Source organism: Saccopteryx bilineata, chromosome 8 (genome assembly GCF_036850765.1).
Source record: "Saccopteryx bilineata isolate mSacBil1 chromosome 8, mSacBil1_pri_phased_curated, whole genome shotgun sequence".
Taxonomy (NCBI): Eukaryota; Metazoa; Chordata; class Mammalia; order Chiroptera; family Emballonuridae; genus Saccopteryx; species Saccopteryx bilineata.
In genome coordinates, this window is record NC_089497.1 from 55,403,518 (window position 1) to 55,425,698 (window position 22,181).

The window sequence follows — 22,181 nt, forward strand, 5'->3', positions numbered from 1 at the left end:
ATGCATAAAACAGGTTATCCATCTAAGGGGAAAAAAAGTTAAATACCTATTTCATCCCATATACAGAAATAAATTCCAGACAAATGTCAGCTAAAAGTGTGGGGTAAGGACCTATGAAAATTCTCCACTTCGTGAAAGCAATGAGAAAAGTGGCAAAATTGATCAAATCAGCTTTTTCAGAATTCTGGAAATTAACCAAAGGCTTACAGCAATACAGAAAGCATTTAAGAAAAAAGGGATGAATCTGATGAATTAATAAAATTGAACTGTAAGAACAGGAAGCTTTGTTTTCTTATGCCCTCTCTCTAGTCTTGTGCAGGCTTGAAAACCAAAAGCCCAGGCAGGCATGGTGAAAACTAGCAACTGGCAGCCCCCAGACGGGGCGGCACGAAACTAACTAGAAGAATGCATTAAAAAGCACCCATGATCCAATTATATGTGGACAAGAGACACAGTTCAGACTCAAGGACCCAAATAGGCTGAACATAAACGGATTAAAAAGATATGACATTCAAATAATATTCAAAAGAGAGTTGGAACAGCTATACCTGTATTAATATCAGACAAAATAAACTTAAGACAAAAATTACTACTAGACTCAAAGAGGGAAGTTTTCTCATGATAAAAAAGTCAATCCACTGAGATATAATAATTATAAAAATATATGTACCCTCTTTTCAGTCAGATCCTCCATCTTCCATTAATTCACCAAAATGACTAACACCAAGGGAAAGAGGAGAGGCATTCACTATATAGTCTCTAGACCTTTCAGAAAACAAGAAGGGTTCTTTTGGCCACATACATACATTTCTACAAAAAGGTGACATTACAGACTACAAGGGAGTGGGCACTGGCTCAACTGGCAGAGTCCACAATGTCACCCAGCATGCAGTGGGCATTGTTGTGAACAAACAACTTTAGGCAAGGTTCTTGCCAAGAGAATTAATGCACATATTGAACATATGAAGCACTCTAAGAGCTGAGATAGTGAAACGTATGAAGGAAAATGATCAGAAAAAGAAGGAAGCCAAAGAGAAAGGTACCGAAGGGTCAGCCTGCTCGGCCCAGAGAAGCACTTTGCGAGACCCCACGGAAAGGGGCCTGAGCTGCTGGCGCCCGTTCCCTGGAAAGTTACGGCATGGTAAGTGTGAAAAAAAATAAAAAACCTCTGTACTGATTAAAAAAAAACAACCATATAAAAGAAACAGAATAGCCTGGCCAGGCAGTGGCACAGTGAACAGAGTGTCAGCCTGGGACACTGAGGACCCAGGTTCAAAACCCTGAGGGCCTCAGCTTGAGCATGGAATCATAGACATAACCCCATGGTCAATGGCTTGAGCCTAAGGTCTCTGGCTTGAGCAAGGGGTCACTGGCTCAGCTGAAGCCACCCTGGTCAAAGCACATATGAAAAACAATCAATGAACAACTAAGGAGCCACAATGAACTATTGATGTTTCTCATCTCTCTCCCTTCCTGTCTGTCCCTGTCTGTCCCTCCACCTTACTAAAAAAACAACAACAACAACAAAAAATACATGAAGCAGCCCTGGCCGGTTGGCTCAGTGGTAGAGCGTCGGCCTGGCGTGCAGGAGTCCCGGTTTGGATTCCCGGCCAGGGCACACAGGAGAGACACCCATCTGCTTCTCCACCCCTCCCCCTCTCCTTCCTCTCTGTCTCTCTCTTCCCCTCCTGCAGCCAAGGTTCCATTGGAGCAAAGTTGGCCCAGGTGCTGAGGATGGCTCTGTGACCTCTGCCTCGGGCGCTGGAATGGATCTGGTTGCAACAGAGCAACGCCCCAGATGGGCAGAGCATCGCCCCCTGGTGGGCATGCTGGGTGGATCCTGGTCAGGCGCATGCGGGAGTCTGTCTGACTGTCTTCCCATTTCCAACTTCAGAAAAATACAAAAAAAAAAAACATGAAGCAAAAGTAAATTTCAAATGAATTAAAGCTATGAACATAAAAAATTTAAATAACTTACAATACAAAATTTAGACCTGGAGATGTTTTCTTTGAACATATGTACCCTGATTTATTCATGTCACCCCATTAAAATTAATAAAAAAACAAACAAAAAATACCCAAAATTGTTTTAAAGAGACAAATGAGTTAATTGAAAAATATCTAATTCTTCATTTAATGAAGAATGGTACAGAATGGTTACTTATGTATGAAAGTGAAGAACAGATTAAAGCTTCTAGGTTTTGAAAAAAAAATTTAGGATAATAATTTTATAATCTTTGGCAGGCAGAAACTTTCTTAAACAATAAAGGAAAAGATAGATGAATTTAATGATATAAAATTAAAACACTTCTGTAATATGGCAAAAATATGATAAAATAAAAAGATAACTAAATAGGAAAAATATTTTCCTTTGGGTGGTGGGCACAAAGTGCAATATAAAAATCATGTATCGGCCTGACCTGTGGTGGCACAGTGGATAAAGCGTCAACCTGGAAATGCTGAGGTCACCGGTTCGAAACCCTGGGCTTGCCTGGTCAGGGCACATATTGGAGTTGATGCTTCCAGCTCCTCCCCCCTTCTCTCTCTCTGTCTCTCTCTCCCTCTCTCTCTCTCTCTTCTCTAAAAATGAATAAATAAATAATCATGTATCATAGAAATGTACACTTGCAACCTCTATGATCCTATTCCAATGTCACCCCAATAAATCTAATTAAAAAAAAAGAACATATCCCTGCCTGGCTAGCTCAGCGGTAGAGCATCGGCCCAGCGTGTGGAAGTCCCAGGTTTGATTCCCGGCCAGGGCACACAGGAGAAGTGCCTATCTGCTTCTTCACCCCTCCCCCTCTCTTCTCTCTCTCTCTCTCTCTCTCTAACCATAGCTAATATGTTGTGCTAATTAAATATCAGTTTACATGTCAATATTTCCATGTCTAGGCAATTATTAATAAAACCAAAATATAACCAGCCCATATTTTCCTACAGCCCGATATACTGTAAAGCAACACAAGCTGCAGTACAGTAGGAAAGAGCCCTGCCCAGCAGAGTTCTAGCTCTCTGGACAGATCACTTCAAGCTTTATGCGGCTCAACGGCTTCATCTGTAAAATGAAAGGTGAAGCTAAGTAATCTTTTATATCCTATCTTGTTTTAATGTCTATAATTTTCTTAGGCTAGCCCTAAACCCACTGATATTTATGGCGCCTAACATACTATGATTCTCAGATTGTAGTCTTAGTATCCTCCTGAAAGAGAACAAGAACAAAAATAACAAATACCTATAATTAAAAGGTGGGAGACCATCTGCAAATCTTGAAGTTAGAGGATTTCCATCTTTATCATGGTAGAATGCAAACAGCCCAGCAGAGAAACCCTATAAAAAAATGTTCAAAATGTCTTAAAGTGAAAAATATTAATTCTGATTAGAGATACCACAACATGCTGCTATTAAAAGAGAACACTGATATAACCACATAAAGGCACAACATTACTACTTTTATGGAACTTCTCATATTGGAATTGGACAATTACATGTTTCATATCTTTGAATTTTAAATTCCAATTATTTGACATTATTAAATGAGGAAATCAAAAGTAATAGTAACTTTTTTTTTTTTTTTTTTGGTGTTACAGAGAGAGGGACAGACAGACAGGAAAGGAGACAGGTGAGAAGCATCAATTCTTTGTTGTGACACCTTAGTTGTTCATTGCTTTCTCATATGTGCCTTGACTGGGGGGGCTACAGCAGATCGAGTGACCTTTTGCTCAAGCCAGCGACGTTGGGCTCAAGCTGTCTCAAACCAGACGAGCCCGCACTCAAGCTGGTGACCTCGGGGTTTCGAACCTGGGTCCTCTGCATCCCAGGCCAATGCTCTATCCACTGCTCCACTGCCTGGTCAGGCAGTAACACATATTCTTTAGTAGTGGTATAAACAATGCATTTATTTGTTTAAAAACGTGTTTATCACAATTGATCTTCACATGAACTTTCTAAACTCTATAACTGCATCCAGGAAATGCTAATATTGAGAACAATTAACAATATAGTTTAAAGTAGGCAGTGAGTGAGTAAGTGTGCTCCTAAGCACATTCATGAAATTCAGTCTTTGATCTACACTTGTAAAAAGTGGAGTGTGTGTGTGCAAATGTATTAAGGAAAATTGGACACAACATGCAGCTGTAAGAAACGATGACATAGTATCATTTATAACAACATGGATGGACCTTAATAACATTATACTGAGTGAAATAAATAAATCAGAAAAAGCTAAAAACTATATGATTCCACACATAGGTGGGATACTAAATTGAGACTCATGGACCTAGATAAGAGTGCAGTGGTTACCAGGGGGAGGGGATGGGGAGAAGGAGAGGGTGGGGGGAGGGGCTTGAGGGAAGGGTATAGAGGGACAATATAAGGTGATGGAGGATGATTTAACTTTGGGTGATGGATATATAACATAATCGACTGTCTAAATGATGTGGAGATGTTTGCCCAAAATCTATGTTCTCTTGTTGACCAATGTCACCCTGTTAATTTTCTAAATAAAAAACAATTTTTTACTGACTCTAAAAAGCATTGTATTAATAAAAGAAGCCATTCCAAAAGGCTATCTACCTACTAAAAAAATAAAAACAAAAAACTGGACACACACACAAAAAGAAAGACTGGAAGCATATGAATCAAAATGTTAGCTGTGGTTCTTTTGCTGGTAGGGTAATATGTAATATTATACACATTCCCAAAATTATTTTACAACGTGAATTTGTATGTTTATATCACATTTTTAAGTAGCATTTTATAGAAGTCTTCAATTTTAATGATGTTTACTTTGCATAAAGGTATTCACATTCTGGATGAAAGAAGGTAAAGGGATTGGCCCCAAAACACATACACCTAACACACAGACACAGTCAATTGTATGGTGACGGCTGGAGAAAAGGGGGCGGGGGGCCAGGTGGTGGTGGGCAGAGGTGGGGGAAATGGCAACAGAGGGAAAGGATGGCTAGGGGCAGAGGGCACACGATGCAGCAGGCAGGTGGAGATTTGCTGAGTTGTGCATTTGAAACGTATATAATTTTGCAAACCAATGTCATCCCAGTAAATTCAATTAAAAAAAAAGGTAAATTCCTATTCTCTATTCCCCTTCTTTCAAATAAGATAAGAAAATGGGCAAAAAATTTGTTGACATGTGATATTTATTTCATTAGTGAGATTTTTTTCTTGCTTTCTTAATCTAATAACAAAAACAAAGCACTTTTATAACTACTACTTTAAGTCTTATACATTGAGAATATGCTATAGCTTATATTCATATAATTAACCATCATAAATGATCATGTAATCAATTTCATTAGCAAATTTCTTTGCTTACATAACTGTGGCCTCTATGTCATTCAGGCTTGCCAATATGATTAATGGAGTCCAGATTATTCTTTTATTCCTATATTTCTTCTTCTTTTTTAATCTCTGAAGATGCAAAGGACACTTAATGGAATCAGCTAAGAAAATCTAAATAGTTTTTAATATACAATTCACTGAAGTTATATAAAACTTACAATAGCATGATTTGTCCTATCCTTTATAATATTCTAGATGCATATTTTCCCACCCTATCAACTAGAAAATTTTTCTAAGCACTCATTTCAAAAGTATTATCTAGTATTCAAAGTACCGTGAATAACTACAACTAAAATTTTTTAAAAATCTAATAGAAACTTATGCATCCTTCTAAAGAGGATTTAAGATGTTAGTTTTGCCATATTTTCTTCGGATTTTTAAAAAGAAACAAAACACTGCAGAGTAAATACTGGTGAAGCCTCATTACCTAAACTTTTTTCCCTCCCTCCTCCTAGAAGGTAACCACTACCTTGAAGTCAATTTGCGTAATTCTCATATATGTTTTTACATTCAATGGTATCTCACTTTAATTTGAAATTACCTGACTGCTAAAGTAAGTGTGAATATATGTACTTACTTTATAGTGGCCAAATGAATTTTTTCTTTTGTGAATTGTCTATTCCTAACCTAATTTATGTCATGTTTATGAACTCTGTATTCATTCATGTTCACTTATGAACTGGACTTAAAACCTGTTGTTTTTTTCTAGTTTTCTCATCAAGTTATCTTTAGATTTTTTTAATTTAAATTTTAAAATGTTACTTTAAAATGATGCTTGTCTTTACCAAATGTAGCAGGTTCAACTACTTTTTTTAATAAAGGAAAAACAGATGATTCATTTCAGAATCTTCTTACTTAAAAGATATAAGTATTACCTGGTCACACTATAATTTCACTGAGTTATTCAATATACTTGCTGATTTAAAGCCTGAAACTTAACATGAGTACAGCCAAGGGAAATATAGGGAAATGGAGCTGGACTATTAGGTTAAGTTAGTTCTGAATCCCATACTCTAGACATCCAGTAAATCAATATATTTCCTTAATGTTTGAGACCAAAAAAAAAAAAAAAGACTGAGGTTTTTATTTCAAGGTTATACATGACAACTCACCAAATAAAATAAATAATAGCCACTAATTTTATTACACCTTACTATATACAGCATGGTCCTAAGCTAGAAGAAAACAAATTCATTTTAGTATGTATTACTATCTTCATTCTAAAGATGAAACTGAGGCCTGACCAGGTGGTGGTACAGTGAATAAAGCATCGACCTGGGACTGGAACAATGAGGACCCAGGTTCGAAACCCAGAGGTTGATGGCTTAAGTGTGAGATCACAGACACGACCCCATGATCACTGGCTTGAAGCCCAAAGTCACTGGCTCGAGCAAGGGTTCACTGGCTCAGCTGTAGTCCTCCATTTCCCCCCACCCAGGGCATGTATGAGAAGCAATCAGTGAACAACTAAAGTGCTACAACTATGAGTTCATGCTTTTCATCTCTCTCCCTTGCTGTGTACTCTCTTGCTAAAAAAAATAAAATAAAATAAATTTAATTGATTAATAAAAAAGATGAAACTGCCTGACCAAGCGGTGGCGCAGTGGATAGAGCACTGGACTGGGATGCTGAGGACCCAGGTTCGAGACCCCGAGGTCACCAGCTTGAGCGCGGGCTCATCTGGTTTGAGCAAAAAGCTCACCAGCTTGGACCCAGGGTCACTGACTCAAGCAAGGTGTTACTCAGTCTGCTGAAGGCCCACGGTCAAGGCACATATGAGAAAGCAATCAATAAACAACTAAGGTGTTGCAATGAGGAACAAAAAAACTAATGACCGATGCTTCTTATCTCTCCATTCCTGTCTGTCTGTGTCTGTCTGTCTCTGTCTATCCCTCTCTCTGACTCTCTGTCTCTGTAAAAAATAAATTTAAAAAAAGATGAAACTGAGGATTACAAAGGCCAAGTGATTTGCACAAGATCCCAGAGTTTTAGTGAAGAATCACACCTAGATCTGTGTAACCCATTATCTCTCTTTATTTTACTGCCATCTACTTTCTAAATATACATGTGGCATCAGGAGAACATTTCCTAGGCTCTTAGGCAATGCTGTACAATTCTCTAGACAAATGGCAAAAATTCACTATTTTGGATAAATTGAGGAAATGGAAGAAGTTCTGAATTAGTACCTATAAATTTAGAAAGCCTAAATAGACCAAGAGGAGTTTTAGAAGTGAGTTCTCTGTATGAAATAAGAAAGATCTATAATTAGTATATAAGCTGTCATTTTATAGGAAAGTAAATTTTTCTAAATTATTTTTTCCTGAAGAAACTTAATCATTTTCTCTCAACCCAGCCCATATGCTAATCATTAGAAATTTCTACTAGCAGAGGCCTAATCAACTAGGTTTTTACAGAATAGAAATCTAAGAATCTAGAATCTTATAATTTAACATATACATTAAAATATGAGAGCATAATAAACAGAAAATCAAGGTATACACACACAAAAGAACAGTTAACAGCAAAATTTACCAGGGCATGAATAATCTCATGTTTCACAGTAGACAACATCCCAATAAACTCCTGAGGCTGGGTAGAGATCATATTTGGACACAGGTTAGCATATCCTGCTATAGGCCTGTTAAAATAGACATTAAATTTTTATTATACTCTAGAACAATATATATTATGATATATATTAACCTATACTTTTCTATCAAGAACTGTCCAAGGTCAGAGAAAGCTTTGTTAAATATCAAATGTCATTTTGTACAATAACATCTAACTTTTACTATCTTTTATTCTGAAGAATATACCTCTATGTTCTTATGGCATGGCTAACCAACACCTATTTCTACAAAAGAGTTTACACAGTTAATCATACTTTAATGTGAATTTTTAAAATATGTCAATATATACCAAAAAAAAGGAATGTACTCAAAAATTCAAATTCTAACATTTTTCTTGTAAAACCCTTATATGACTTTAGCATTTCAGTATAGAGGGGTCCGATCCTCGGGTTACAACAGTTTCAATACATGACATTTCCAGTTTACAACGCTCACTCCCATAAAAACTTTTAAAAAATTGATATATTCGTGTCTTACTTACAGATGAACTACTTAGTGGATGAACTATTAAGGTTTGGTTGCACGCGGCAGAATACACAGTACAGAGTACAGTACATTTATGTCCTTTTCCTTTTTCTGTGGCTTAGCTGTGTCTCTATGTTCTAGATTATGAGTTTACAACTGTGTCAGGATACATAAGTGACTTAGGCTAGGGTATGTTTTGACTTATACCTAATTCATGTTACATCACTGTCGTAGGAACAGAACCATGTTGTAACCCGAAAATCCCCTGTATTTATAAACACAGGGACAGACAAGTAGAGAGAGAAACCAGATATACAATAGGACAATAAGCAAATTATTCAAGTTGCTGAAAGTTGTTGAACATTCTTATTTCCACCTCACTATTTCGTTTCTCCTGCCCTAACACTGCCTTCCTTCACATAAAAATCTGTACCTTCCCATTATCTTGTTTTATCTTCTTTACCTCCTAGAATCTACAGAACTCTACATCTCCTCTGCACGTAGAACCTGAGAACCCAAGAGCTGACTGGGACCCAGAGTAGTTCAGTCAGCTCCATCGTGCACCTACCTATCGTCCAAAAGCTACAGTAAGCAGACAAGGGCAAGGAACCCCAAGGCCCTTTCTCTCACCACTACCTGAACATTTTGCCATAGAAATACCACAGACTTCACTAAATGTTGATCGCATATTTACAAAGTAACATTTGTCCTGCGTACATAAAAAACTTACAGTACACTTCCCATACTTGAAAACAACAGACTTAGACTTAGAAAAAGTATGTATATAATTCACTTACCCAAACATTGCTTGTGACCTCCAAAATACAAAATGGATACCACTGTCAGACTTAAAACTCATCAGGGACTTCTATAGCACTGAAATTAAAATAGCCCAGGCCCTGGCCCGTTGGCTCAGTGGTAGAGCGTCAGCCCAACATGTGGCTGTCCCAGGTTTGAGTCCTGGTCAGGCACATAGAAGTACCCATCCATCCTCCCCTCGCTTCTTTCTCTCTCTCTCTCTCTCTGTCTCTCTCTGTCTCTCTCCCCTCTCTTCCTGAAGCCATGGTTCAATTAGAACAAGTTGGCTCCCGGCACTAAGGATGGCTCCATAGCCTCTGTCAAGGCGCTAAAAATTGGCTCCGGTTGCAATGGAGCAATGCCCTAGCAGCAATACACCATCAGCCCCTACTGCGTATGCTGGGGTGCATGCAAGAGTCTGTCTCTGCCTCCCCTCCTCTCACAAAAAACAAACAAACAAACAAAAAAACCCTGGCCTAGAATTCCTCTTCAATCTGTCTCATGAAGCTCTCATCCTCAGTGTCCACTGAAGTGGCTTGTAACAGCAACAGGTGCATGTGGCTTCTTCCTAACGTAGGCTCTTTCTCTACCTCTTTATTTAGCTGAAGCCTATCAATGTTCAGGTTACAGCTAAAATTTCATTTTTTCAGAGGCCTTCTTTGCCTAATAGATCTAAATTATGTTGACCTTTTTGTTCTCCTTTATGCAGCACTCTGTTTAATTCTACAAAGTATGTTTATCACATTTGGAAATCATCTATTTATTTGTAAGTATAGTTAACTAATACCTCTTTCCTGTAATTTGTAAGTTACGTGAGGCAGGTACAAGTATCTATAGTATTTTGTTCACCTAATCTGCCAGCAACATTAGGTGCTCAAATATTCACCGAATGAATTAATACATCAGTTTTGAAGGAAAGTTTCACTTCCTTTGAAAAAATTAGAAAAAGGACAACCAAAGACACTGCTCTTTCTTCCAACATCAACATTTTCCTCAGGAGAAACCATAATCTTTCCCCAGAAATGAGAAAATATATATGAGTAACTTCATATTTATAGATGCAAAGAACATTTATTCTTTTAGCTACTCATTTACATCAAATGTGAACCAAATGTTAACGTGCTTTAAACAAAGCTAACAGCAGAGCAATGACACTGAAATGCAATGCTGGGCTACAGGATTCTCATCGGTGTGACAACTCCTCTGCTAGATTCTCTCACTAACATACAATTAGATACTTGAGGTACTCTCAGCATTGTAAGATGTCAGCATTATCCAGACCAGCAACTGTCAACCAGTGTGCTGTAAGGATTTTTTATTTTTATTGATTTTAGAGAGAGAGGAAATGGGAGAGAGAGAATGGGATAGGAACACTGATCTGTTCCTGTATGTGCCCTGGCTAAGGATTGAACTGGCAACCTCTGTGCTTTCGGACAAAGCTCTAACCAACTGAACCATCCATCTAGGGCAAGAAATTTTAAAACATTCAACACCTGACTATTTAATCTGGGGCACGGACCTCTTTTCCCTTAGATTGTCAAATAAAAAATTGACAATAGGCAACACAATAACAGCCATCTGGTGTGAATGCTCTGTCTTGAACCATAATGTGGTCATATGATAGAGCTGCCTCTTACTGGTCACATTGCATAACACTGTTGTGTCTGAATGGTTCATTCTTGGTACCAGAAATCCTTATATACAAGTACAAGCACCTGATTTTTTAAAAAGTCACGATGGAGCGAAAGGGTAGATAATGACTTTTCTCTTTTGTAAATTAATCACAATTATACCTATATTTTTTGTCAGATCAGTGAAAAATACACTATTTTTGGTGTGCTGCAGAATTTTAATAATTAGTTTATGTGTGCCACGAGATAAAACAGGTTTAAAGTCGCTGACCCAGACCCATCTCAATGTGGGATTGTATATCCCTTCCCCTACCTCCCCAGGAAGGCCATTCTGTTCCTAGTAACACGCTCATTTTAACATGTCTTTTATATATATATATATATATATATATTAAAAACTCATTGTAAAAAAGTATATATCGAAATAATATAGAAATATATAAAGAAAAAAAATTTCTTATTTTATAATCTACCCCACTAAATTCCACTATTAGAGGTAACTGCTATCAATGATTTGTAGAGCTTTATTTTTAGGGTGATCAACCATCCTGGTTTGTCCAGGACTGAGAGGTTTCCCAGGATATGAGACTTTCAGTGATAAAACGAGGTAGTCCTACGCATTAGGATAATTGGTAATACTATATATTTATTTCTGACTTTTCCCTTAGCAAATTCAAGTATGTACATAGAGTTTTAAAACAAATACAGATTTATATTATGTACACAGTGTACATATGTAGAACAGTGTTTCACAATGTTCTTTTTTTTTTTTTCTTAGAAGAGAGACAGACAGGAAAGGAGAGAGATGAGAGGCATCCACTAGTAGTTGTGGTACTTCACTTGTTCATTAATTGCTTTCTCATAAATGCCTTGACCGGGTCTCCAGCCAAGCCAATGATGACCCTTTGCTCAAGCCAGCAACACTGAACTCAAGCCAGCGACCTTGGGCTTCAAGCCAGCAACCTTTGCGCTCAAGCCAGTGACCATGGGGTCATGTCTATGATCCCATGCTCAAGCCAGTGACCCCACACTCAAGCTAGTGAGCCTATGCTCAAGCTGGTGACCTCGGGGTTTTGAACTTGGGTCCTCAGCATCCCAGGTTGATATTCTATCCACTGTATAACCACCTAGTCAGTCTCACAATATTCTTTTGACATTAAATAGTATACTCAAAATGAGATTGTGCATGTATATAATCCATATACAGTGGTACCTTGAGATACGAATTTAATTTGTTCTGTAATTGAGCTAGGTAAGCCAGTCAACTCATGTATCAAACTGCTGATACTGGATCCGTGCGCCAACGTGCCAACTAGCAGCAGCTTCCCGAATCACAACTCATATCTCAGAATTTCACTCAGATCTCGAACAAAAATACAGACCGAGTCGCAGCTTGTATCTTAAAAAAAAATTTGTATGTTGGTCTGTTCATATCTCAAGGTACCACTGTACTTATTCCACTGACACAGAAATCAAATGAGGTTTATAAAAACTAATTTTCTTCATATCCTCTAATAACATGGGCACTATTTTGTCTGCTATAGTAATAAAATGCTGTTTGCACTATAAAATTGGTACATTTTACTTGTTATAGTAGTTCAAATTAAGAAAAAATCAATGATTTTACAGTACTACTATTTGAAGCTATGTTTTTCAGTCGTCTACGAAATTATCTCATTGTATCAAGTAACATTTTATCATTCATTTAGGACTTCAAATAAACACTTTTTCCTTGATACTAAGACACCATTAATTATAAACTATCACAAATTTAATTACAGCTTCTCAGGAAAAAATGAATTATATACCAATACAGTGAAAAAACTCTTTAAAGCCCACAAGTCTAGAAAGTTAAATGAATATTCAGGACCTCGGCAACGGTCTCTAGGTATACAGGAATTGGTCGAATGAACTCTCCTAGAGGTGACAATGTTACACAGACTCTATTCTGAGGCTCGCAGTTTCTCCTACCTTTAATTGACCTGTCTGGACTATGAAAGGCGACCTTCTTCTACAAGTACATTACTTTTTCATTTCAAGACTGCTTCACTGGAAAAATCTTTTTCGAAATCTTTTGTAAATAAAAAAGAGAATTCAGGGCCCTGGCCAGTGAGCAAAATTATTAGAGCGCCACCCCCAACACCAAGGCTGCAGGTCTGATCCCCAGTCAGGACACACACAAGAAGCAACCAATAAAGGCACAACTAGATGAACAAATGACTGTTTCTCTATCTCCCCCTTACTCTCTCTGTCTCCCTAAAATCAATCATTAAAAAAAAATTAAGAAGGAAAATAAGAAAAGAGGACTAAATTTTTAAGTGATTTAAGTAAAGGACATATCTGATATGGCTGCTATACTGCAATCCTGAAATCGACACTCTTTCTTCTCCAGAGGTTTCCGGTGAAACTGGCGTGGCTGAGAGGGATATACTGCGGTCACGACTGTTCCTGATAAGGCTGTTACCGCTATGTTCCGGTGGTATGGCTGTTAGCACTGCTGACATGACTGTTCTGTTTCTGACAATTCTGCTTTTGTTTTGTTTTTTTCTTCTTTCCTCTGTAAACCTACCTACTTGCTTTTTGCTCAGTAAACGTGTGACTATAAAAAGCCCCAAGAGTCTGACCTGTGGTGGCTCAGTGGATAAGGCATCAACCTGGAACGCTGAGGTCGCCGGTTCAAAACCCTGGGCTTGCCTGGTCAAGGCACATATGGGAGTTGATGCCCTTCTCTCTCTCTCACTCTCTCTCCTCTCTCTCTTCTCTCAAATGAATAAATTAAAAAAATAAATTAAAGACACATATGGGAGTTGATGCTTCCTGCTCCTCCCCTCTTCTCTCTCTGTCTCTCTCTCTCCTCTCTAAAATGAATAAAGTCTTTTAAAAACTAATTAATTAATTAATTTTTAAAAAGCCCCAAGACACCACCAGTCGCTGCTCAGACTTAGGAGAGCTAACTCCTCTGAGCCCGCTGGCATAATAAACCGGTTCTCCAACTCTCTGAGTGTGTCAGTGCCCAGTGTTATGTTGAGGGTCGAGTGTCCTGTGAGTGTTGCTTGGCTTCTAGGACTTTCCAGTCCACCATAACATATCAAATTATATAATTAGGGAAGAGTTACTTTAACATCTTACTTACAGCTTAAATTTAAGTTCAGATAGTTTCCTCAGAGAGGTATTCACTTCCAAAGAAAATTCTCTTGACAGTAGACTTTTCCTTTGGAGTTGGTACTGATATTATCATATGCAAAAGTCCCAGAACCTGACTCCCCCACTCCTCATCCCCCATGCAGGCAGTGTGCCCTTTCTGCCTACTGAGGGAAATGTCAAATGCAAACTTCTTGAACTCTAAACACTTACAGTAATATAGTTTAAGAGTTCCCATATTAGATCTTGGGAAGTAAGTCTCAAGGGAAGGTTTACCTGTCCATTTTTGCCTCCTGCTGGCAATAGGCAGCATATGAGATGATGTTTTCATGGCTGCACCTCTCAGTAGCCAGAGCACCAACATAGAGAACGAAGTCAGCATCTGGGACGCCCTCTTGGTCTGGCACACCCACTGCTCCACAGGGCCACTTACCCCCACGGCAGACCCTGCATTGCTGCGCCCATCGGGGGCAACAGAAAATCAGACCAAAGACAAGATTAGCTGTGGCAACTTTTAATTTATAGTGAATCCAGACTCTGAATACATATAATTTAATTTTTTTTAATTTTCAACTTTTATAAAATTCATACCTCCCTCTACTTACTTCTTGTCTCTAATTTTGAATTTATTTTACTACAATTTCTATATTATGTTAAATTATTATAAATTTATAATCTTTTTTATATTTTTATTTTTCCAAAGTGAGAAACGGGAAGGACGCAGGCAGACTCCCACATGTGCTGGACCAGGATCCACCTGGCATGCTCACCAGGGGGCGATGCTCTGCCCCTCTGGGGCGTTGCTCTGCTGCAATCGAAGCCATTCTAGTGCCTGAGGTGGAGGCCATGGAGCCATCCTCAGGGTCCAGGCTAACTTTGCTCCAATGGAGCCTTGGCCGCGGGATGGTGAGAGAGAAAGGAAGGAGGGGGAATGGTGGAGAAGCAGATGGGCACTTCTCCTGTGTGCCCCGGCTGGAATCAAACCTGGGACCTCCACACGCTGGGCCAATGCTCTATCGCTGAGCCAACCAGCCAGGGCTTAAATTTATAATCTTAATTTAAACTAACAGTTGCTATTTATATTTCTTTTTTGCATTCTGGAAATATAAAATGTTTTAAACCCTGAAACTACGTGAAAGTTATAAGGGACCTCCTTATATATTTTTAAAACATTTAGTGAATTGTTTATTCATAAATCAATAGAATATACTAAACCAAAACTTTAATCAAGACTATACTAGCAATGTGTAGGAATGCTGAATGAGACTATCTACATAGATCTGAACGTTTTATAAATAGCATAATCATTGCATTATTATACAGTGGGGCTCTGAGTTACAAACATCTAACTTACATAGAACCCGTACTTAAGGTGAGAGCACCATAAGGACTATTAATCAACTACAGTTGGACATCAGTGAAAATGATATCACAGTTACTCAATCTCATGGCAAAGAACTATCAATGAAGACCTTATGCTCTGCCACAAGTGGGTTAGGAGGGGGAAATGGTACCATTTAGGGAAGAAAACAGGGACCTAGAAACTCCAGAACCAAGAGTTTTCTACAAAAGAGTTAGCTGATGCTTTTTGTCTCATTGATGCAGGAATGGCAAAGTTAGAGGAGCAAGATCCTGCTACAGAGAAGTTCATCATGCAGTTACCAAAGGCCTGACAGGGCCATTTATGAAGAGAAAAAGAAAAGTTCTACAAACCTCCCTTGATTCCTGCTTCAAGAAACTGACTCCAGCAGCGGAATCAAACCCTGACTCTCTACACCAGTCCCAGCCTCTCCAACAAGTCCATCATCTTCGCATCATCCAAGGTTGTTTAAGGTTACAGTTAAAAATGTTTAAGTTATGTATGTGTACAGAAAGGTAAAAATAAAACTATGTTAAGACAAACATATCTAAGTTGCATTTTTTTTTTTTGTATTTTTCTGAAGCTGGAAACGGGGAGGCAGTCAGACAGACTCCCGCATGTGCCCGACTGGGATCCACCCGGCACGCCCACCAGGGGGCGATGCTCTGCCCATCCGGGGCATCGCTCTGTTGCGACCAGAGCCAGTCTAGCGCCTGAGGCAAAGGCCATGGAGCCATCCCCAGTGCCTGGGCCATCTTTGCTCCAATGGAGTCTTAGCTGCGGGAGGGGAAGAGAGAGACAGAGAGGAAGGAGAGGGGGAGGGGTGGAGAAGCAGATGGGCTCTTCTCCTGTGTGCCCTGGCCGGGAATCGAACCCGGGACTTCCACACGCCAGGCCAATGCTCTACCACTGAGCCAACTGGCCAGGGCCTCTAAGTTGCATTTAATAGGTAAATGTAACTGTTCCAATTTACATACAAATTCAATTTATAAACATACAGAACATATCTTGTTCATAACCCAGGGACTGCCTGTACCCTAAATGTACAGTGTTTATAATTTCATTTTTACTACCAACTCTCCTCAGAAAAGATTAATTCTATTTAGTTCCATACTTGAAGTATTATAAATCCCAAATTAATAAAGTTTTACTGTATTTGAGGACCACTCTTTGGCTAAGGTCATAATCATTTCAGCCATTTGTTCCCTACTTACATATATACATACAGGGGGGTAAGTCATGTAGTCATGTGTGTGGTTTTTGTTTTTAAAGTTTAACACAATGGAACATTAGTAACTGGCACAAACTAGCTGTGTTAAATTATCATTCAGCTCTATTCTAAACATAGTTCAGTTGATTTTATTGTCTACACCTGAGTGTGTTCAACTGTCACTCATGGGACTAAAACACAGAACCCTCAATCTAAGTGGTTATTTTAACTATTTTGCTGAAAGTTAATATTTAAATATAAATCAAGATGTCAGTTCATGTAGTTTGAGATATTTTAGAATCCTGTTCTGTCATTCTTTTTTTTTCCCTTTTTTCGTATTTTCTGAAGTTGGAAACGGGGAGGCAGTCAGACAGACTCCCACATGCACCCAACCGGGATCCACCCGGCATGCCCACCAGGGGGTGATGCTCCGCCCATCCGGGGCGCTGTTCTGTTGCAACCAGAGCCATTCTTGCACCTGAGGCAAAGGCCATGGAGCCATCCCCAGTGCCTGGGCCATCTTTGCTCCAATGGAGCCTTGGTTGCGGGAGGGGAAGAGAGAGACAGAGAGGAAGGAGAGGGGGAGGGGTGGAGAAGCAGATGGGCGCCTCTCCTGTGTGCCCTGGCCGGGAATCGAACCTGGGACTCCTGCACGCCAGGCCGACGCCCCACCAATGAGCCAACCAGCCAGGGCCTGTTCTGTCATTCTTAAAGAAAAGTGATGCAGACTCTGGATGGTTGGCTCAGTGGATAGAGCGTCAGCCCAGCATACAGACGGCCCAGGTTTGATTCCCTGTCAGGGCACACAGAAGAAGCAACCATCTGCTTCTCCCCCATTCTACTCCCCCTTCTCTCCCTCTTGTTCTCTCACAGCCAGTAGCTTAAGTGGCTCTAGTATTGGCCCAGGGCACCCAGGTGCTGAGGACGCTGGTTGGTCTGAGCCAGCCTGAGGTGCTAAAAATAACTCAATTGATTCAAGCATCAGCCCCAGACAGGGTTGCTGGGTGGATCCCAGTCAGGGTGCATGCAGGAATCTGTCTCAATAACTCTCCTCCTCTCACTTTTTAAAAAAAAAGTTGATATAAAATTTCTGGACAATTTAGAGCAAAGTTATGATATTTCTAGCTATTTTCTAAACAAATAGTCCTAGGCCCTGGCTGTCTGGCTCAGTGGATAGAGCGCTGACCTGACCCGGTATGTGGACATTCTGGGTTCAATCTTCGGTCATAGCACACATGAGAAGCAATCATCTGCTTCTCTTCCCCTCCTGGTCCCCCTTCTACAGCTCAGTTGATTTGAGCATCGGTCCCAGACAGGAGTTGGGGGTGGACTCCAGTCACGGTGCATGCAGGAGTCTGTCCCTCTAGCTCCCTTCCTCCCACTTAAAACAAACAATCAATCATTCAAACAAAAACAGTCCTTTTGTTTACTAAATTTCTCAATCAGTCTTTGTGAATTCACTAGTGTCTAAAACTGGCCAAAACCAAATGTTGGAAACAAGGAATCATAAAATCTAGACCCCAAAGGCACTTCAAAGTGTCTTAGAATATTTCAACTGAAAGCAGAGATTATATAACTCTTGATATTAGGTGTGGAAAAGAGCCTGATACACAGGTTAAGATGCCTAGGACGAGTCTACACCGTACCAGGGAGCCTTAAACTTTTGTCTATGGGTAAAAGATGGTTATTCTCAAAGACTTCTCAAATGTACATCATTATTACCTATCGTTTACTATACCAAGAAGCTGGATAATAAGAACATTTTTACTTACATAGTAAATATAAGTAACAATTTATTTTTTATCAGGAAAGAGTAACTTAAGGGGTTCTGAAAGAGAAACTAAGGACCAAAGGGTTTAAGAATATCAACACTGGCCCTGGCCGGTTGGCTCAGTGGTAGAGTGTCGGCCTGGCGTGCAAGGGGTCCCGGGTTCGATTCCCGGCCAGGGCACACAGGAGAAGCGCCCATCTGCTTCTCCACCCCTCCCCCTCTCCTTCCTCTCTATCTCTCTCTTCCCCTGCCGCAGCGATGCTCCATTGGAGCAAAGATGGCCCGGGCGCTGGGGATGGCTCCTTGGCCTCTGCCCTAGGCGCTAGAGTGGCTCTGGTCGCAACAGAGTGACGCCCTGGAGGGGCAGAGCATCGCCCCCTGGTGGGCAGAGCATAGCCCCCTGGTGGGCGTGCCAGGTGGATCCTGGTCGGGTGCATGCGGGAGTCTGCCTGACTGTCTCTCCCCGTTTCCAGCTTCGGAAAAATACAAAAAAAAAAAAAAAAGAATATCAACACTTTAAATATTACATCTTTCACACAAGCTTTTCTCTTTGAATGAAAGGTACTAAATAAGTTATATTTAAGTATCTTACTTAAAGTATTTTTTAAAAAGATCAGATGCTTCTCATTTTAGAGAAAGCAAAAATTATTTAAAATGACGGGCAAGGATAAGGGATGAGCTATATATCCAATTCAAATTATATTAAAACCCAAACACGGCCCTGGCCGGTTGGCTCAGCAGTAGAGCGTCGGCCTGGCGTGTGGGGGACCCGGGTTCGATTCCCGGCCAGGGCACATAGGAGAAGCGCCCATTTGCTTCTCCACGCCCCCCTTCCTCTCTGTCTCTCTCTTCCCCTCCCGCAGCCAAGGCTCCACTGGAGCAAAGATGGCCCAGGCGCTGGGGATGGCTCCTTGGCCTCTGCCCCAGGCGCTAGAGTGGCTCTGGTCACGGCAGAGCGACGCCCCGGAGGGGCAGAGCATTGCCCCCTGGTGGGCAGAGCGTCGGGCCGGGTGGATCCCGGTCGGGCGCATGCGGGAGTCTGTCTGACTGTCTCTGCCCGTTCCCAGCTTCAGAAAAATACCCCCCAAAAAAACAAAAAACAAAAAAAAACCCAAACACAAAATATAAATAGAAGTGAGATTTTCCTTAAAGTAAATAAATATTCACTATTCCCCCAAAGTATGTAAATTACATGATACAAAAAAATCTACATGCACTAAGATACCATCTTGCTTTGATGTGTATAAAAAAATTTCACATTGTCTAAATTTTTAGTTATATAGTTAGAAATATGTAATTCTACTTTTGTAGGCAAGTCAACTTGGAGAAATTCGTTAGGACAATCATTTGAACTGTCTACATACTTGGCAGGGCCTTTTTTTTTTTTTTTTTTTTTAGCTTCTTTGCATATGTAAAGCATGCCATCAGATGTCCTGTTTTACCATGGACAATGCAACCACTTTTAGGTCAGCCTTGGCAAATCACACAAGGTTTGGTGGCATTGCTGGGAAAATTAGACTCCATACTTTCTTCTTTGTCTTGTACTTCTTCCCTCTCAAACTGTTTGACATCTTCCTGGCTGCTATAAATGATGCTACTAGAAGTTGATGGCTGAGAATAGTCGTCACTGTATTGGGATTGAGAGGGTTGTGTAATCTTTTCATCATTTTCCTCAACATATGATTGTTGGGAATCATTCATTGTATTTTTTTTTTTTTTTTGCAATTAGGAACATCAAAGCCCTCTTCTGCTTGTGTTGGGTTTTCTAGTTTGGTTTTCTTAGGCATGTTCCCTTTTTCTTTCCTTTTGTCTTCAAGAAGCTACTCCTCATTAAGTGCCCAACATCTGCTGCAATGTGATGTAAGAGGAGTATTCATTTCATTGCATGAAGTACACTTGCAACAGTCAGCTAACAAAATTTCAGATCATCTTCAAATAAATGCATTATTCTCCTGTCAGATGCGCAGTAACTTGATATTACCATGTTATCTTATCTGAAAGTTCTTATCCTTCTTCATTAAGGTTACAGTCTTCTGAACTGAAAGACTCAACTTTAAGTTCTACACTGAACTGATCTGACACTAAATCTTGATCCAACAAATCACCTAATTGTTCACTTACACCAGCATCAAGATTTGGATTTGATGGAGACCCTGTTGATGCACTGCTGCTGCTGCTTCCACAGTGTTGTCTACCTTGTTACACACAGAGCAAGGCTTTCAGCAAAGGAAAAGGAAGAACTACCAGACCTGTGGTGCTGTCTTTGATGCTGACCAGATAATTCATCCAACTTTTCTTCTGTCTCACTAACTGTTCTCCTGCTAGATCAGGGGTCCTCAAACTACGGCCCGCGGGCCACATGTGGTCCCCTGAGGCCATTTATCCAGCCCCCACCGCACTTCCAGAGGGGGCACCTCTTTCATTGGTGGTCAGTGAGAGGAGCATAGTTCCCATTGAAATACTGGTCAGTTTGTTGACTTAAATTTACTTGTTCTGCCTGACCAGGCGGTGGCGCAGTGGATGGAGCATCGGACTGGGATGCGGAGGACTCAGGTTCGAGACCGAGGTCGCCAGCTTGAGCACGGGCTCCTCTAGTTTGAGCAAAGCTCACCAGCTTGGACCCAAGGTCGCTGGCTTGAGCAAGGAGTTGCTCAGTCTGCTGAAGGCTCACGGTCAAGGCACATATGAGAAAGCAATCAATGAACAACTAAGGTGTCACAACGAAAAACTGATGATTGATGCTTCTTATCTCTCTCCGTTCCTGTCTGTTTGTCCCTATCTGTTCCTCTCTCTCTGTCTCTGTAAAAAAATAAATAAATTTACTTGTTCTTTATTTTAAATATTGTATTTGTTCCCGTTTTGTTTTTTTTTTTACTTTAAAATAAGATATGTGCAGTGTGCATAGGGATTTGTTCATAGTTTTTTTTATATTCCGGCCCTCCAACGGTCTGAGGGACAGTGAATTGGCCCCCTGTGTAAAGAGTTTGGGGACCCCTGTGCTAGATGATATAGATGGTCTAGAATCCAAATCTCAAAAATGAAGGTTTCTCTTACTTTAGCTCTTGCACAGGGTCCTTTTGATCACTACCACCTTCAAGATGTCATCTGTTTTCACTCACAGATATGCCTGAATCTGATGGTTCCTGCTGATTATGACCAAGTTTATGTAGATCATTGTGTATATTTTCTGTGTCTTTTCAAAGAGAAACTTGGCATTCTAAAAATATTCCCTGGAAGATCATTTGAATAATACACAATATGTTGTTGCCTCTCATTATATGATCATTTATTCATAAATACTGGCCAAAATCAAATATAATCTCTTTCATGGTATAAGTGTCTTTTTGTACACCAATAGATTTTAATAACTTCAAAAGCAATGGCACTGGTCTAACCACGGTCTCTTGGCGTGAAGCTGGAAGCTGTGAGGTGCTTGCAGCACTATCAGTAGGCACAGACACATCAGTATTGCCCAGCTGCTACGATTGGACAAGGAGGCTCCTGACGTAGGAAGCGGCAGGACCTTGGTCAAAGGCCTTAGAGCCTCCCTTCAGACTCGGCTTCTTGTTCCATTTTCCTTTCTAGAAATACGGGCCCACACATGCCCCAAGAAAAGCAGAGCAGGACAAGGGGCACCCAACTCGTGACCGCTAACACCCAAGGGGAGCACACCACTTTATACATTTTTTGCAACTTTCTAGAAATCTACAGTTATTTCAAAATTAATAAAAATTTTATTTAATATAAATAAATTTCCCATTATAAATAATTCATTTAATTTTTAAAAAACTCAAATACAAAAGTACAGCCTGACCTG

The 22,181-nt window shown here is 40.0% G+C and overlaps 1 protein-coding gene and 1 pseudogene across 2 annotated transcripts in view; both read right to left on the bottom strand.

The window, feature by feature from the left end:
* The window catches only part of LMLN (leishmanolysin like peptidase), a 93,535-nt gene that overhangs the window by 46,444 nt on the left and 24,910 nt on the right, over nucleotides 1-22,181 (bottom strand). For both annotated transcript variants that reach the window (XM_066240691.1, XM_066240690.1), the window contains exons 6-8: nucleotides 14,300-14,478; nucleotides 7,891-7,996; nucleotides 3,236-3,330 (exon numbers count right to left, since the gene is read on the bottom strand). In XM_066240691.1, the coding sequence (XP_066096788.1) occupies nucleotides 3,236-3,330; nucleotides 7,891-7,996; nucleotides 14,300-14,478 (380 nt within the window). The remainder of the gene's footprint in view (nucleotides 1-3,235; nucleotides 3,331-7,890; nucleotides 7,997-14,299; nucleotides 14,479-22,181) is intronic.
* On the bottom strand, nucleotides 19,721-21,539 carry LOC136312167 (E3 ubiquitin-protein ligase Mdm2 pseudogene; annotated as a pseudogene).